The sequence below is a fragment of the Carassius gibelio genome, chromosome B16 (assembly GCF_023724105.1).
Source record: "Carassius gibelio isolate Cgi1373 ecotype wild population from Czech Republic chromosome B16, carGib1.2-hapl.c, whole genome shotgun sequence".
NCBI lineage: Eukaryota > Metazoa > Chordata > Actinopteri > Cypriniformes > Cyprinidae > Carassius > Carassius gibelio.
In genome coordinates, this window is record NC_068411.1 from 15974262 (window position 1) to 15991901 (window position 17640).

The 17640-nt window shown below is 39.0% G+C and overlaps 1 protein-coding gene across 2 annotated transcripts in view; it reads right to left on the reverse strand.

The window, feature by feature from the left end:
• The window catches only part of LOC127975378 (protein capicua homolog), a 49295-nt gene that overhangs the window by 7954 nt on the left and 23701 nt on the right, over positions 1–17640 (reverse strand). For both annotated transcript variants that reach the window (XM_052579412.1, XM_052579414.1), the window contains exons 3-17: positions 16168–16317; positions 15718–15874; positions 14655–14763; positions 14139–14321; positions 13909–14041; positions 9645–9832; positions 9438–9570; positions 9188–9285; positions 5768–6617; positions 4226–4365; positions 3945–4105; positions 3567–3748; positions 1362–1829; positions 937–1259; positions 565–719 (exon numbers count right to left, since the gene is read on the reverse strand). In XM_052579412.1, coding sequence (XP_052435372.1) covers positions 565–719; positions 937–1259; positions 1362–1829; positions 3567–3748; positions 3945–4105; positions 4226–4365; positions 5768–6617; positions 9188–9285; positions 9438–9570; positions 9645–9832; positions 13909–14041; positions 14139–14321; positions 14655–14763; positions 15718–15874; positions 16168–16317 — 3430 coding nt within the window. The remainder of the gene's footprint in view (positions 1–564; positions 720–936; positions 1260–1361; positions 1830–3566; positions 3749–3944; positions 4106–4225; positions 4366–5767; positions 6618–9187; positions 9286–9437; positions 9571–9644; positions 9833–13908; positions 14042–14138; positions 14322–14654; positions 14764–15717; positions 15875–16167; positions 16318–17640) is intronic.

Genomic DNA, 17640 nt, shown 5'->3' on the forward strand with positions numbered 1-17640 from the left:
TTAAGAACTACCTTACTAACTATTAATAAGCACCAAATTAAGAGTGTGAGGCAAACATCATAGTTGTTAAACATAATTAATGTTAAAATATTTACGATTCTGCACCAGGTCACAAATGAAATGAACACTTTGAGACACTTATCATAGTATTTGGTGAATGCCAATGGTAAAAGGGAAAATATTATGTTTGTTTTTCTTTTACTAAAAATATAAAAGCAATCGTTATAATACTTTTTGTATACCTTTTAATTCCTTTGTTTTACAGTTCTATCTGAATAGACAGACTTCTATCCGTATCTGAAAGAACTGTTTAACAGCGACAGCAAACAATGAAGAGAGAGAATGTGAGCACTGTGTGCTCAGGCGCCGCCTATCTCAGAGCCGTCCAAATAAGTCTCGAATGCACTGGCCAAACAGAAAAACGTATCGCCTGATGCAGATGTTGGAAATATAGCAAATATTTTGATATATAGGCCAACCAAAAGTAATTACTACCAACATATGATTAACATGAATCTGGAAATAAGTCATAGTACAAATGATGCCATATTCCATGAAACATACTTGTCAACAGAATCAAATGGTCGTTTGAGTGGTGGGGGCCGGGCCTTGATTCTTTTAGGTGGTGCATCTTTATCACCATGAGACTGAGGCAGAGCAGGATCTGATCCAGAGGGTGAAGGTAATGGAGAAGAAGGGTGGGATTCCTTCCATTCAGTCTGGGTAGAGCAAGAAAATGAGTGAGTGAGCGGAGTATGTTTTTTTCTTCTTTTTTTTTTGGCCTACTACACATTCAATTGATGTAGTATTACTTTTCATACACTGCTTCGATTAATAAAGTCTGAATTTTAAAACATAATATATTTGACAACTAACACACTGATATAAAAAAATCTAAATTTAAATCTAACTGGCAGCCAGGATAATGACACTAACCTCCTTAGCATTTGCTTCTTTGCCCCGGCAACTAGGCGTAGCACTCTCCGCTAAAGAGTGGGTGGGGGCTTCTGCAGACCCCTCCTCTGGTGGGAAGGTTGCAGGCGAGCTCGTCTCAGCTGCCTTGTCTACCTCAAATGAGAACCGACTGCCGCTCTCTTTGTCCTTCTCTCGCTCTCTCTCTTTCTCTCTGTCCCTCTCCTTTTCTCGTTCTTTGCCTCTCCCTCCTCCATCATAACTGCCCACTGGGATGTTGGCCACTGTGGCTTTCACTTTCTGAGGAGGCCTTGGTGTCATCAGTTTGGGTGTCCCTGGAGCACTTCCTGTTGAAAGAGAAAAGAGTGACTGTGTTTAGTCCTAAAGAAATCACCACTGGGCAGCATCATGAAAACAGACAAACTTTATGAAGGTAAATTCTATGGTACCAGAATGGGAGATTTGAGCAAGGCTTCCAGGCTGCAGTGGCACTGAGGTGCCCAGTGGGGGCGCAACTGAACTGCTGCTGCTTTTACTTGGGACCTGGAACTGTTTTTCTTGCTGTAATAGCGAAACCTTCTCGGCCTGTCTCTCAGAGGACTGTGTGTAGACCTGACTGTCCATGTGCTGTCTGTCCAGTGTTCGTTCCTGGTGCAACTGTTGCTCATAGTGTGTGGATATGTTCCTCTGCCTGTCCGAGGTCACAGAGGTCATAGAGGTTGTTGTGGTGTGTTTAGGAAGGATGTGTGCAGAGAGGCTAGAGGAACTGGACACTGTGTACACCACACTGGGTGACACCGTTGCCCTAGACACCACACCAGTTGGCAAAGTCACATTTGTAGGGGTGTAGATGGCGGTGATGGCAGGAGCGTGAGGGGCGCTGGGAGACTGGGCAGGGGCCAACAGCGATGGCTGACCTGGTGAAACAGAAAATAACAGCAATGCAACACACTTTACGAAACACCAAAAATGCAAACTAACCACATTTGCAAAATGTATTTGTTTCATGGTAATGTAGGGCTGCACGATAAATCTAAATGAAATCGCAATAAGGCAAAAGCTGCTATAGTCATGCACAACTTGTCAGTGAAGCACGGTTCTGTGAACAGTAGTAAATGTCCATCTGAAGGCAAGAGGGCACTTTCATGCTGAAACTCCAAAATACACCCTACAGATGAAATCCAGGAAATTCCTATAGGGGTAGCTGAATATACAGAAGATTTAACTGCTTTCATTGATTCAGCACGACTAATAAACACAGGACTACAACAATATATGATTTCTCTGAGTTCTTATTATAATTTTCATTATAATAAAGTATATAATAATACTAAGTTAATCGACGTAGACTATATCACTGCTTAGAATACTATGAAATATTCTGCGTGCCTTATTCTTATCATTTCAGAAGGATTTATTTCAAACACTTGAATGTCCTTGTGAAGTGAGTTCGGAGTAAAAACATCTCAAATGTGGTATTTTCACGTGCTTTCAGATGGAGCAATGTTTATCACACAGAGCCTTAGTTCACTGAGGAGCTACGCAAACTGTATAAATGCTGCTCTATCTGAAAGCATATGATGGCGATTTATTACTGATCACAGAACCAGCTTTACTGATAAGATGCACATGACTATTGCAATCGATTAATCATGCAGCGCTATGGTAACAATATATATATCACATTTTACTTTTTTTTGTTATTCTTGCTTTAAATAAAGTTATGATAGCAACATTTTTGATACCATAGAAATTTAATAGTTTTTCGTCACCAGTGTCAATATCACAGAAAAGCTAATACTAGCCTAAACTGCAAAAAAAACTCCTGACAAGTAAACAGTCAGCAATTAAATATGAAAAGAAAACTACTTTAAAGCAATAAGACAAAACTACAGTATAACAAATAAGAAATGCTACATACATTGTACAAAGTAATCAAATAGAAGATCATTGTTGTCTCTCTCCAGGACATTTATTGAACCCATCTCACCCATAAAGCACTCTGCATTCCAGGTGATCCCACCCACCCGTCACACAGCTTCTGAAGGACAGCTTCATTCATCAGGCTGTCAGGAAGCTGAACTCGCTCCCGAACTTGCCCCCCCCTTCCCTCTCCTGCCCCAGGTACCACTGAACTATGACCCCCACACTAAAATACGTTGACATGCACCAGTCACTTTGTGCAGCATTGGTCTGCTCACTACCTCATTCAGCATAGAACTTACATCATTCTACTACCCCTTCAGTCAGTTTAAATAAAAGAACTGCTCTTTGAGCCCTTTGTCACTTTAGTCAGACTGAATATAAAAAGTCTCTCAGACAGCATGCTGATTGCATTTCAACAACTTAAAATCTCTTGTTATTAAACCACAATGCTTAAAAACACGTGCAAATGTTAAGTTTTCATGACGACGTAGCAAAGCAATGTCAAGTGAGCCTGTAACCACTATAGAGATGATAGTTCAAAATCTCTACCGGTTGAAAATTTCTACTGCTTCAGCATGTATATTGCCCAACCCTAATTTGTTTTTATTTTTTTATTTTTTTAATCACAAAAGAATATATAAACAAAATATAATAAATTTTTTAAATCAACCGACTGCCCTGAAATGTTTAAACGTGTATTAAGTTATTTAAACTATGAATCCACTAACCTGCAATCAGTGGCTGCACCAAAGTCTGTCCCGGATGAGCGATCGCTGCAAAGGTGGCCAAGGGTGATGGAACATAAGCAGATCCAGGTGTTGCTGAAGCTGTCTGAGAGGAGGAGCCTGTTGTCATGGGAACTAATGGCAAAGGAGAAGGAACCCCAGGAGTGGACTGTACATAAGTGATTCTGAGGGAGAAAAGTGATATTTACGGAACCAGATTAGACAGCTTTTACAAAGAGTGAGAGCAGCCATGCAAGGTTATTCTCTAGTGCTGCAGCACTTCAGGAGTGTGGGTGTGGAAGTTAAAATAAGAGTGGGGGAGATGTTTGTGCCTGTGCGGCTAGGTGAGTATAAGTAGGCCTGTGAAAGAGTGCGTTATACCTTGTAGGTGGGGGCGGTAGCAGCACGGTCTGAGACGGGGTAGAGCCTGGGGCGACCACAGTAGCTGTTCCCATAGTAACAGAAAACGGGCTCCCAGGTTGCACTGGTCCCGTCGAGGGAAGCTGCGACTGGACGACAGGAATCGGAGCAATCTGAATAATCTAGAAAGAAAACAGGAAGACATGCTAATCAAAAAAGATAATAAATTATAATTATCTCTACAAATGACTCAATTGGTTATTCAGTATTTTTATTAAAGCATTTACCATTCGAGATCTCACCTTGCTTCCTGCTTGTCCTCCATTCTGAACAGGAAGAGGAGGGGCTACCAAGGGAAACTGCTGAGAGGGGGCAGTAGCAGATCGCACTGTTGCCATGGGAACCAGCATCTTGCCCTGCAAGACTGGTGACTGTGTTTGCACTGCAGGAGAAAAAAAAAGAAAGAAAGTGTTTAAAATAACTGGGTCTTGCACAGATCATCTTATCTGGCACAGGACAAAACTATGGAGAACAGCACCTGAACATGATGATGGCTGTGAGCCACAGTACAATGAAAAAGACACTTGGCACTTTCGCACATACAGGCTTTTGTGGAAATTAACAGCATTTATCTGTTTGGAGATCATGTGTTAGAGCCTTTTCAATTTCCTGGTACCAGTAAAGTTTCAGTTTGGTGCTATGTGTGAACAAAGTGGTCTGCTGTCAAAAATCCTGTCTAGACCTGATAAAAGTGGTGCATTAGAATTAAACCACAAGGATGATGATTCATATGTATATAAAGTGCATAAAGCTGTCTACACTGCAAGTGTGAACTGTGGTTTGCCCATTTTGTTGCGATATACCTATGTGATATGGCGTTTCTATTTCTGACACATTGCAGTGGTACTCCAGCCACTTAAAACTCTCCATCCATCTTAAATAAAATGATTTTAGCTGTCAAATTAAGCCTGAAGTATACTGCGTTTTTTACGCATGTTAGGTTAAGCAGCAGATTAAATTACATTTTAAAATAGTCGTAATCATAATTCTCACAATTTCCAATTGAAATTCTTCCAAACTCTTTTAAATACCACACATACATACATACATACATACATACATACATACATATATATATATATATATATATATATATATATATATATATATATATATATATACACAAACACCTTAGAAAGTCTTTCAGTTTTGTAAACATTCACAAAAAGACCAGTCATCCGTCCCATTGCTAAACAGCATTTGAACACTTCATTTACAAAAATCCTTTTCAGGTTTAAGAAGTGATTTAACATTGTATCAAATACGGAGTAAGCATTCATTTTTATTTGAATTAATCACTCAATTAATTCAAACACATTAAAAGACCCAAATACAGTTTATTTCTTATTTACATGTAATACATTCCCAAACTAATATATTTACTTGAAGTACCCGTGAGCTAAAATAAACATTTTTCATTAAATACCACATTTGCATGTTTATGGTTCTCTGATGTTGTTCAATAGTCACATGAAATCAAATAAATAAATAAAATGTTTTTTTTTATATTTTATTTTGATTGATGTTATTTTAAAAGTATTTATAATAAAAAAAAATGTATGCTTTAATTAATTAATAGCTTTCCATTAAACTCATGAACTGCCTGAATAAATTCATTGGCTTTTTCATGCTGATGTAATCTGGCAATTTTATTGCAATGTAACAGATTTTGTATGAAAATGGTTACTGTTTTTTTTTTTATTAATATGATGACACATATTGCAACAAGTTTATTATTCTCTAATATCTCTTAGTGTGTTATTAAACTGTATATATCTCCTCACCTCTGGTTCCTGGGCTAACTACACCCACAGCAGGACTGGAGACGTATCCCGACTGCTTCCCGTTGGCCAACGAGGCGTGAGTGGGCAGAGCTGTAGGTAGGGTGAAGATACTGGTTGGCTGACTGGCCTGCTGAGGGGAGGGGCTCTTGGGATTGTTGGTAGAGAGGGTAGGGAGAATGTACTGGACCTGTGTTATGGGTTTTTGACCTGATAAAGGCGTTATTGAGGCAGAGGGGAGAATGTGCGACTGCAGAACGGGCAAAGGAATTGGACCGTTACTATGAGTAAGTGGGGCTGATGCTGGGGAGGCTGAAGGAGGTGGTGTGACAAGCTGTACGGCGGGTGGGCCTTGGAATGTGCCTCCCAAAACTATATTGGTCACTAGTCCCCCTTGAGCTCCTGATGCACTAACAGGATTGGGCGATGATGAGGAATAGTACCCACCCCCTCCAGCTGAAGCTGTTGCTGGGTTTCCTGTGGTTCCAGGTCCAATGAAAAGCTGCGTTTGTGGTGGAGCGAGTTTCCGGTCATGTGGGGACTTGCTGGCGATCGGCACCGGCGTGCTGACCACAGGTCGCACCACATTGGTGACAACAGTGGACGCCACTCTCACCGCTCCTAGCACTGACGACACTCCCCCGGCTGAACTGACCAGGATGGACTGACCCCCAGTGGGCTGGGACACTGTTCCTTCACCTTCCCTTCTTTCTCCATCACCTCCCTCCACTGCTCGCTTTCTTTTTGATGAAGCATCGCTAAAATGTCTAGAGGTGGGGTAGGAGGAGAGAGACACGCTCCGACCATGACCGGGGCCATAAGATGAGGAGCAAATCACAGGAGCAAAAACTCTCTGATGCCACGCAAGTGATAAAGCAGCAGAGAAAAGAGGAGAACATCAATTAGCCAAAGACAGAAAGCATATGTAATGACATTTATCCTTTACCAGTTAATAAAAATACTGTGCAATAGACTTCTGTAAACTTCATTAATAATTAAACTAGTTAAATGCTTTAGGACCACAAGCTATTTTCTAGTTCCACAGGGAGAAATTTGTTCTACACTTCACCGTTTTTTGGGACTAAATTCATCAAGGCACAGTTCATCTGAAAATTGACATCATTTACTCACCCCAATGTCATTAAAGATGCCTGTTCACACCCTGATGAATGTTTGGTGTAAAAAAAGCAATGCGATAAACATTTACATTTTAATAAATGGTTCTTATTGCGCCCGTTCAGACCAACATGGACAATGGTATTCAGCCATTGGCATTCTCCTTAACTTTTATTTAATTGACAAAAGTACAAAGTAATATTTCCAAAGTTTTCACTGATCAACATAAATGTATTTTGTAAATATGAACAAATTTTGATTTTGAAGACACTCCAAAAACGTTGGGAAAAAGGCATGTTTAATGCTGAGTCACATCAACCATCCTTTTAATTACAACGTTTAATTGTTTTGGAATTGAGAATACTATACTATACAAATTTTTGTCCAGTCTTGCTTAATACAAGACTTCAGAAGCTCAGCAGTCTGTGATCGTCATTGTCTAATTCTCCTTTTTATGACTGGTAATACATTTTCAATAGGAAGTAGGTCAGTCTAACACATTCACTCTGTCTCTACAAAACCACACTGTTGTAGCACATGCAGAATGAGAACTGGCATTGTGTTGATCTAATAACCATGGACTTCCCATAAAAGACATCATCTTGATAGCAGTATATGTCTCCGTACAATCCCAACATATGTCTCCATGTCAACAGCACATATCGCTAATGTAAGTCTGAATGGTCCCTTTGGTCTTTGGGGCTGAGAACCCAAAATCTTTCCCGGGTAAAAAAGTTAAAATGTGGAAATCAGTCTTTTTGACCATCTGAAATGAGCTCTGGCCCAGGGATTCGGCAGAAAGTGATGAGCAATGATCCGGCTTTGCTTGCAAAGACTGAGATGCTCCTTTTATACCCAAACATGATAACTTGACCTATTACCAATTCACCTGTTTACTCTGAACTGTTTCAAAACAGTTTAATGTAGATATTCTTTAAGTTTTTCACTTTTATTTTGCCTCTGTCCCAACTTTTTTGGAATGTGCTGCAGCCGTCAAAAACAAAATGTAATATTTACAAAATAAATTTACACTGGTCAGTGAAAACTTTGGAAATCTTTTCTTTGTACTGTTGTCAATTAAATAAAAGTTCAAGAGAATTACCATATCACAAATTCTTGATTTTACTGCATTTTACAAAACGTCCCAACTTCTCTGGAATTGGGGTTGTAAAAACCTACTGTCAGAGAGTGAATTAGCATTTTCATTTAGCCCCATCCGCCAATTTATACACATTTACACACTGGACTGAACAGACAAATAATGTGAAAATCTGACTCATCTTTGTTGGTGTGATCAGGCCTTTAGTAGGAATACTTCTCATTTCCATACACACTCATGAATAGCGATGTAAATTTGGAGCAGCTGTGGCCTAATGGTTTAAAGACTTGGACTAGTTATCCGAAGGTCACCGGTTCGAGTGTCGTGCTGGCAGAAGTTTTTAGTGGGGGGAGTGAATGAACAGTGCTCTTTTCCACCCTCAATACCCAAGGCTGAAGTGCCAGTTGCTCCCCGGGCACTGGATATAGCTGCTCACTGCTCCGGGGGTGTGTTCACGGTGTGTTCACTTCTCACTACTGTGTGTGTGCGCAATTGGATGTTACCATACTTGGCAAATGTCATGACGAATTTTCATTCATTCAGTTTCATTCATTTTCATTTCATTTTCATTTCATATTTTCAAACTACAAAAAGGAAAATACGTAGGCTATACGAACTGTTCTTTATACTCTTATATAGTTTATACTTTATAAGTCTTTCGTAGCCATGCAATAGATTTGAACAGACTGGAATATCAGTCATTGTTCACTGATAATGAACCCTGACAGCCACAGCTCCGAAAATCCTAAATGTCATTTTTAGAATGTTCAAATACAGCAATCAAGTTATTTTCTTATCACTTATTTTCATTTAAAATGCAAGAACTAATGGCATTTGGCACCAATGGCGTCAAACCTGGTGTGACACGTCCAAAGGTGCCATTTTTTAATTGATCTCGAGCAAGAATGAAATTTTATAGAGCTTCATCAGAATGAGCGTCTATCAGTAAATAACATCCTACATTATGGCCTTATCCTCACATTAAGTAAATGTAGGCTTAAATGTAGAACAAATGTCATCCTCCACTTTCACTGTATGGTGAAGCAGAATTTCTCTAATATTTAGTCTTTTGTGGTTCTCGGAGCAACATAAGGCTTAGTAAATGATGACAAAATGTTCATTTTCGAGTGAGTTATTCCTTTAAACATTATATTTTTGTACAGATCAACACAGACAGGCTAACAGATGTGAAATATGCGAGATGATACCTTGCGTTCTCCTTCATCTCCAGATCCATTTTCACTATCACTGTCTGTCACCCTCTCCTTACACTTTAGGTCAATGGAGCTGCCTGGATATGAGTCATCTGAATAAGACATTACACACAATAATGACTAACACAATTGCTAATAAATACAAAAGTCTTGACGACAGAAATGACATCAGCACTTACTTAATTTGTTTTGGAAAACTCTTGGCAATACATATAGTAGTCTTAAATGATGAAGTCTGACTCACCAATGACATCATCATCCCCCTCTTCTTCACAGATGACCATACGCTCTTCGTCACTTGTCATGTCCTCACTTACCCCCCTCTGTGTCTGAGAGAGAGCACCCCGCCCAGCAACCTGACCACCATCACCACACATCTAACAATACAGAAAGAGTAAGTTGAGCATGAATCTCTGAAAATGTCTCACTTGCACAAGTGTGCATGTAATACCTGTGTGAGCTCAGCGAGTGCCTGTGGATTGCCTCTCTCGCTCCTCTCCAGATTGTGCATGGCGCTCTGAGAGAAGGCACGAGGACGAGGCAATTGACTATGTCCCTCACCTCCAACTCGCTCTGACACGCTCACCATCCCAGGCCCCACACCTTTGAGCTCCATTCCCATTGACACAGATGGAGGTTCTGAATTACATATGAACAATTTGATGTCATTTTGTGCATTCACAATGGAAATTTTTATGATTACTAAATCATGATCATTGACTTTTTTTTTTTTTTTTACATTTCATCGGAAAAATTCAACTAACATGGTTTGTCACAGACTTAGTCACAGCAAACAGCACAAACAACTGCGTGAATAGACTGTATTACTTTTTTATTTTTGAGCAGAATATTTCAATAGAGATCACTAAACTCCAGCTTAAATGTATGCAAGTGTTTTCAGCTTATCAGCAATTTTTTCGTAATGCAGAGAGAGTGTGTGCCCATGGTTTCCAGGTTGGGAAGAACTACTGTGCATAAAATGATTCCTGAAAAAAAGCTCTGACTGGGGATTTAAACCCTTGAAATCTGGCAACCATAAACATAGAAGCTTGTGGAGGCTTGTTACCAATTCAAGATAATGCAAATGCCAAATTAAAATGAAAGATCAATAACCAAAGAGAAGCAGAAATTGTGATCAAGATTAAAATATGATTCACTGTGCAACACTGTGCACTGTCACACTAAGAACAAATCTGGGCCGTATTCACAAAACATCTTAAGGCTAGCTAATAAATCGCAGATTCAGGAGAAAATCTTTAAAAAATAACGGGCGTGTTATTTAAAAAAAATAAAGAGTGTTTCATAAAGCATTTTGTCAATAAAACTAGCTCCTAAATCTGTGAAATGTTAGGTGTGGTGAAGAAGACCCCAAGTCACTAAGACCGAACCACAAAGTAACGATCCTAAAATGGCTGTTGCCGGCAATCTGCCTTAGAATGTAAACATTTAAGATACATTTGATGACAATGGGCTTTTAAAAAGGTGTTTCGCCTTTATCACGGGGGTATTATTACCGTTGTAGAACTTGTAGGGGCAATTTTCTTTTGATTAACCTAAATCCTTGTTTTCATTAATCAGTTCGGCAAGAAGTAACAGCTCTTCTTGTGTCCAGTTTGGCTTTATTTTTCATTTGCATGGCTTACTATCAGCCTTGATTATTTATTTTTTTATTTTTGATGAAATCTGAGAGCTTTTTGACCCTCCATAAATAGCAACGCAACTGACACGTTGAAGCTCCAGAAAGGTAGTAAGGACATAGGGGTTTAACCTTAATTTTATGAAGCTACAGGAATACATTTACATACGTAGAACCTGGATGGGCTGCACCTTAGTTACAAGCAGATTTCACTCTACTTCACTGCATTTTTGAATGAGTATCTGTACTCTTTAGTGGCAAATGTATATTACATTTTGCATTGCACCTAGCTTTTTCTGCAGCAGTTTATTTCTGCTACAAAAGTGAAATTGCCAACTACAGGGCACTTAAAGTACTCATTTTGCCCCTACTCACCCAAACTTGTAAACATGGCTACTTTACTTGAATGCGAGTTCATTAGCAAGTAGTTGTGGATCACAGGTTAAATGAGTTGAGGACAAGACTGCAGCCGGCAATGGGGACAAAACCAGCACATCCAGAGCAAGAAGGTTTTGTCTTTTTAATTTTACCTGAGAGTTTTATTTTTTCATTATACTAAATAGATCTTTTTGAAGGAAAATGTTGTTGTTGTTGTTTTTTGCAGTTTTGAGGTGTTCAGTTTTAGTTTGGTTTTAAATAATGAACATTATTGTTCTCTTCACAAATCAACTCTTTCTTGTTTTTGTTACATGTTCTCTGTGCTTCGTCTTGGATTTTTGTCACTTCTTGTCTCCCGTGGGTTTTGTAGTCAGTTTGTAGTTCGTTTGTTCATTGGTTCCCCTTGATTAGTTTCCCCAGGTGTGTCTTTTTATCTTGTTAACCCCGTGTATATATATCCCTAGTGTTACTCTAGTTTCTTGTGAGTTATTGAATGTCATAGTTGTCTGTTTGCCTGGCATGCTTTGTTCCCTGTGGTTTTTGATTTTTGTTTTTGTTCTAGGTTTTCAATTAAATACCTGCACATAGATCCTTGTTTCTGCCTCTTTTCCCCAGCTTCACCACAACATTACAGATTTTCACTGGTATCTCTTTGACTAGCGCTTCTTTGAGCCTATATTTAGTATAAGTAAAATATTTAAGTATTGTTACACTGCTTGTAACTTGCAGTGGAGTAATTTTCACTGTAAGGTATCTGTACTTTTACTCAAGTATGGTTCTCAAATACTCTTTATATCTCTGCGTGGTACTTTTGTGAATGTACACTGACAGCTGACACAAGAAAGAAGAAATTGTTGAATAAAGTCTGATCTTTGTTTTCTTTGTGCAAAAAAAGTATTAGCTCTTAGCTTCACAAAATTAAGATTTAACCACTGATATCCATTTCCACCCCACAAACTTTCTCCAGGGACTTTGAGCTGGTACTCTGTGTGTTTCCACAGCATAAACCGAGATCTAAATAAAGTTCTGGGTAAAAATTTGCCCCCCAGAAAGTCCCTGCTCGTGAGGTAGTACTTTTTCAAAGGTCTGGAACTTTCAGGGGCGGGACTTTGGCGCTGAACATGCTGATTGGTTGAGTTCTACCAGCATTGTATTTCTTTACATGAAATGTAGTTTTCAAAGTATTTCAGGTGAGAATGTATTTGTTTAAAAATCAAATATGCTGTTTATTTGTAAAGACAGCGCCTATTTGAAAATGTGCTTCGCCGATCTCGGAGACGTGACCTCCACGCGATCCCTACGAGAGCAGTTTTTCTGACATTTGCCGCTGGCTCTGATGTCTCTGTAGTGGTTAAACATAAGTTATAATTTGTTTTGGGTAAATCTTATAGATAATCTTTGGTCTTTATTCTATTAATCTATTAATATGTTAAAATTTAAATGAAAAAGATGCAATACTGTTTGATATAATATTTTGTTTCACTGTAATGTATGTACGTTCCCTAAACTACATTTCTACATTCAGGTTTAAATGAAAACGAAAAGAGGCAATGGTATTTCAGATTACATTTAGTCTCAATTCAATTCAATTCAATTCGTCTAATTGTACATACAGTGAGGAAAATTGCAGTAGCCAAGGGGAGCTGACTGAAGTTATCAATTACGCTGATGTTCCATTTGCAGAATTACCAGACTTGCGTTGTCCCAACCTCAGGAGATCAGATTGCGAAGTGCGAACTACCGAGGATGCAAGTTCGAAATTCGCATACTTAAAATTGAGAAACGCGCACAGACCTATCCCACCAAACTATTTGCCAAATCTTTTTAGTACTTTAGACTGTAATGGAAACGCAGACAGCAACAGGTCTGGAGGAAAAAAAGTTCCTGGGACAAATTTTTCCAGGTAATTTCGATGGAAAGGTGGCTATGGACTATTCTAATGATGTCCTTACTACCTTTCTGAGCCTTGAATGTAGTATAGAAGGTCAAAAAACTCCTGGACTTGGCCAAAAATAACTATAATTAACAACAGAATTTTCATTTTTGGGTTAACTCACCCTTTAAGAGTGCCAGAAAAAAGGAGTTGTCTTGATTCAGTATCTATGGTCAGATAAGATGTTGTCGGGTTATAAGTCTCTCTCACCTCAGAAAAATGAACTTTCTCCTGTCAGGTGTTACACTGTGCTTGTTGCACGCATTCTTCAATTGCTATAAACTAAATGCGGTGGCACACGTTGTATATCACTACATTATAAATACAGCTCAAAAGAAAATATGAGTGTGAAACATGTAGTTATGTTGGTAAATTATGAAATAAACAATACCAATAAATCACATGACTTGAAAATGTATAACATATTTAAGGAATTGGGTCAAGAGAAGACAAGATCTGATCTTCAAAAATCTTGAAAAAGTGGATTGTCTTATAACCAGGTTCATCTTATATTCAGAAAAATACAGTAGTAGTTATCTTCATAAAGAAAAACCTTACTGATGCAAAAAAATCACCAGCTGAAAAAAAAAAAACCTTGTTGTTGAACTCTGGAGCAAAATCCTTTCAGATATTAAGAAGACTGATAAACTATTGAACTAATAATTACTTTAAAAAAACGTGTAACTATAATCCATACACATAACACCATATAATCCATCCATAACACTGCCCACAGTGACAATCTTCACTTCTTGTCCTGTTCCACACCTGTGGTTTCTGACATGCTCCTCTCGCGGATGTCTTTGCCCCCTGGAACACCACGTCCCTCGCTGCTGGATTTCTTTCTGTCCTTATTACACCATTTCCAGTCAGGATGTGCCTTAAAGTGTGCCTCCTTCACCTGTAAATGAGTGAGAAAAACATTTACGGGGGCTGGAAAGACTTAATGGGGTTAATCGGTGTCTAACCATTCATATCTGCAAGACGTTTCCAGTAACCTGAAATGCGAGGTCGTGGTATTTCTGCTTCTCTTTGGGTCCCAAAGCATACCACCACTCTCCAAGTATCTTGCTGACAGTGCGGTTGTCCTGGTTTGGGTGTCTCTGATGAACCAGTGCACGATGCCGCTTGCTGAAGATCATAAATGCATTCATGGGCCTCCGGATGTGGTCTTTCTCCCTCTGTAAAGTGAAAGGATAATAAGGAATGAGTAAATGAGTCTGTGTGAAAGAATAAGGCTTTCACACAAGGATACACTACCATTCAAAAATTCAGGTCAGTATGATGTTTTCAAAAAAGAAATGAACACATTTACTCAGCAAGGACACATTAAATTGATTAAAAGTGGCAGTAAGGACTTATTTAACAAACATCCTGTCTATTGATCATCTTGAAAAAAAAGGTATCTATAATAGCATTAGGAGCCCATTTTCAACATTAATAATAACAAATATTAATCATAAATTAAAAAAATAGCACAATCTTATTAAAAACGCACATGTGTAAACGTTTACCTTTCCAGGACTGGTTTTGTCATCTTTGGGCAGTGCACTGAGGGACTGAGATCTACGTTTTCCAGGAGACGCAGAAATTGGCGGATCAGGAAGAACACCTGGGAAAAACCTGCACACACAAATGGCAGTTAATACAAAATAATATGAGAAGATCCAGCAGCATACATTGATTATGCCGGTCTATCGCTAATAAACGCACAACGATCTCTCTTTCTAGCTTACAACAAGGAACATTGTTTCTCACACTTCAAACTTCAATACAAAGGAAACATTTGATCACAGCTGCCTATTTTTAACAAGCGCGAGGACAACACGCCATCCTCATCTGAGTTATCTTATTAAGTGCGGAGACATTAAGATGATGTATTACTACTTGCATGCACATAAGTTTGAAGATGGATTTTTCTATTATACATGCTCTTTGGTATTTAACTAATAATTATTACACAGTCACGACCGTATAGCTACTGAGGCCCAAAAGATCCACCAATTTCACTCTTGCAACACTCAGGGCTCTTCACTGTGCCGTGAAACATACAGCAGAATGCACCGAGCCAATTACTGAAAACTGCAATGCACTGTGTCCATGAGCTACTGCTTTGCAGCCCACCACCAAAACAGAAAGCACAGAGCTTCAACACTTCTATAATATCCAGAGTACAATATTAAAGGGATGGATGCTTTGCGAATGTCAATAACACCTTAATGCGAAGATAATACAATAAGCTTAATGGATAAAGCACATTGAGCAGGAACTGTACTACATGACTTAATGATTATAAAGCAAGCAGAATTTTATATGTGATTCATAAAGGAGTGGGAAAAACAAGTGAGAGAAGTGTATTGAGATGACAGCTCATTAATGTAAACTGCCTCTGGTTTTCTGCTGTCATTCATATACAGATACAGGAGAAAGAGGAATGCTTTTGTTCTCTCTTTCTTTGTGGTGCCATTATGCAGCTCTTTCCACACACAGGAACACCAGGAACAAAACACATTCAAACAGAATGTGACGCATCTCACACACACACACACACACACACACACACACTAGACCACTCACGGATCATCAACGTCACTTTCTGTTTCACTGTCAGGTCTCTCTCGCTCCGCATCTTTCTCTCTCTCCGGGAGCAGTTCATCGGCGGAGGGAGTGGGGCGTGAGGAAGGGTTAGGTGCTCCCTCTATAATCTCCTTCAGCACTGACCCGCTCTGAGCCTCTGAAAGTGAAAGACGGGTTATTCATTACAGCATCTTTAATGAATCCCTCCAATCTGGCAACCTCTGAGGTCAATCGTTGCACTGGGTAATGGCTAAATTACAGCAGCTAGAGTTACAGAGAGTCACTGCAGATGTGACAGGAGAGGCCAGATACATAACAGCATCCGGATTATCCCAGGAAACATGCTCCTGAATTTTTTTTATATCTACCATAATTATGTTTTTATAATCTCTTGACAAACACATTTTAGCTCATTTTGGAATCAGACAATGGCTGTATGAACTAAATTACCTTTCTTCAGAGAAGATGTCTGCGGATGACTGACAGTTTGTTGGCCCTCACCAGGCTGAGCCGATGGATCTGATTGGGTGGGTGCCAGGAAAGGGACCAATGAATGCCAAGGAAACACTGGAACCGATCTGGGCTCAACATTAGTCCACACTACAGGAGAAAATAAAAGAGCATTCAGTCTAGCCAGTATTAACAGCAAGCAATAAACCATATCAACACCCAAATCACAGCCTGATGAGCCACATGAATACACGCTTATGCACATAATAATGTTATATCATTGGATGGACAACTGTAACATACAATTATTTCTTGATTTAGATGCTATTTACAAATCTCAGTTTCACTCTGTATGATAACAAAATAAATATTTAATGTACAAACAACATCAAAATAGACAAAATGATGGAGGGAGATCAAGGATAACAGACCAAAACATATAAAACCATTAACAGTAACAAAAAAGCTATTTGTTACTAAATTAAGCTGTCATAAATATTTGAATATTATAAGAGAAAACTCGTGTAGTTGTAGCATAATTTTGTTTCACATTACAAAAACAGATTAAAGAAGACAGACTGTCATGAATACAGTAAGTGCATAAACATATTGTACGCGACAGATATTAAGCAGGCTGTATTTGGCGCCAAACAATCACTTCCAAAATAATGATTCAGGAACAGGCTGTTCATGAAATTATTTTCTGCTGCAGTTAAATCGACACAGTGACGATTTACCAATACTGTATTTCAGCAGTGAAAGAAAAACAATCAGACAAGTTGAGTAATAATGACTGACCGAACATGCTGAGTCCCTGGCGAAGATACTGCGGGCTTTCCGATGAAAACATGGTCGAGTAAAAAGCTTGAAATGCTTTTTTTTTTTACGGAAAAAACTTCACAAACATGTAATATTACATAGAGGTACTTGTTCACACGTTAGTCTAATATAGTGTAAAACAAGTATTTGCGATTAAAAATTAAATATCCACATGACGTTTTCCCAGACAGGTGATGTTGAGTCAAGCGATGAAGATAAGCGGCCATAAACGATGCAGCCAGCATCCGTCTACTGGAGTTTCTTCATGTTGGTACCAAATGTTCTTGGTAATGACCTGCCGTCGTTCAGTCACAATGATCTTTAGTTTTTGATCACGTCCTTCTGTATTCTTTGATTTATTGGCTCAGACACCGGATCTATTGTAGTAAAATGATGACATCGTGCTATCAGGTACCGCACAGAAGAGTAAAGCGACGTTCCACCTTCAGGAACGCGCAGATTACAACAAATGGCGATCTTGGCATTAAAACACTGTCGTGAACACAGTTACGAGTAAACACACTATTGAGGTTCGAAATGCAGAAACGGGTTTGGTTTTATTTGGATGATGTTGTTTATTTTTGGTCCTGTTTGCCCCCCAGTTTGAGCTTGTTTACATTGACGGATAGCTGCGGGGATGAAGGGGTTAAGTAG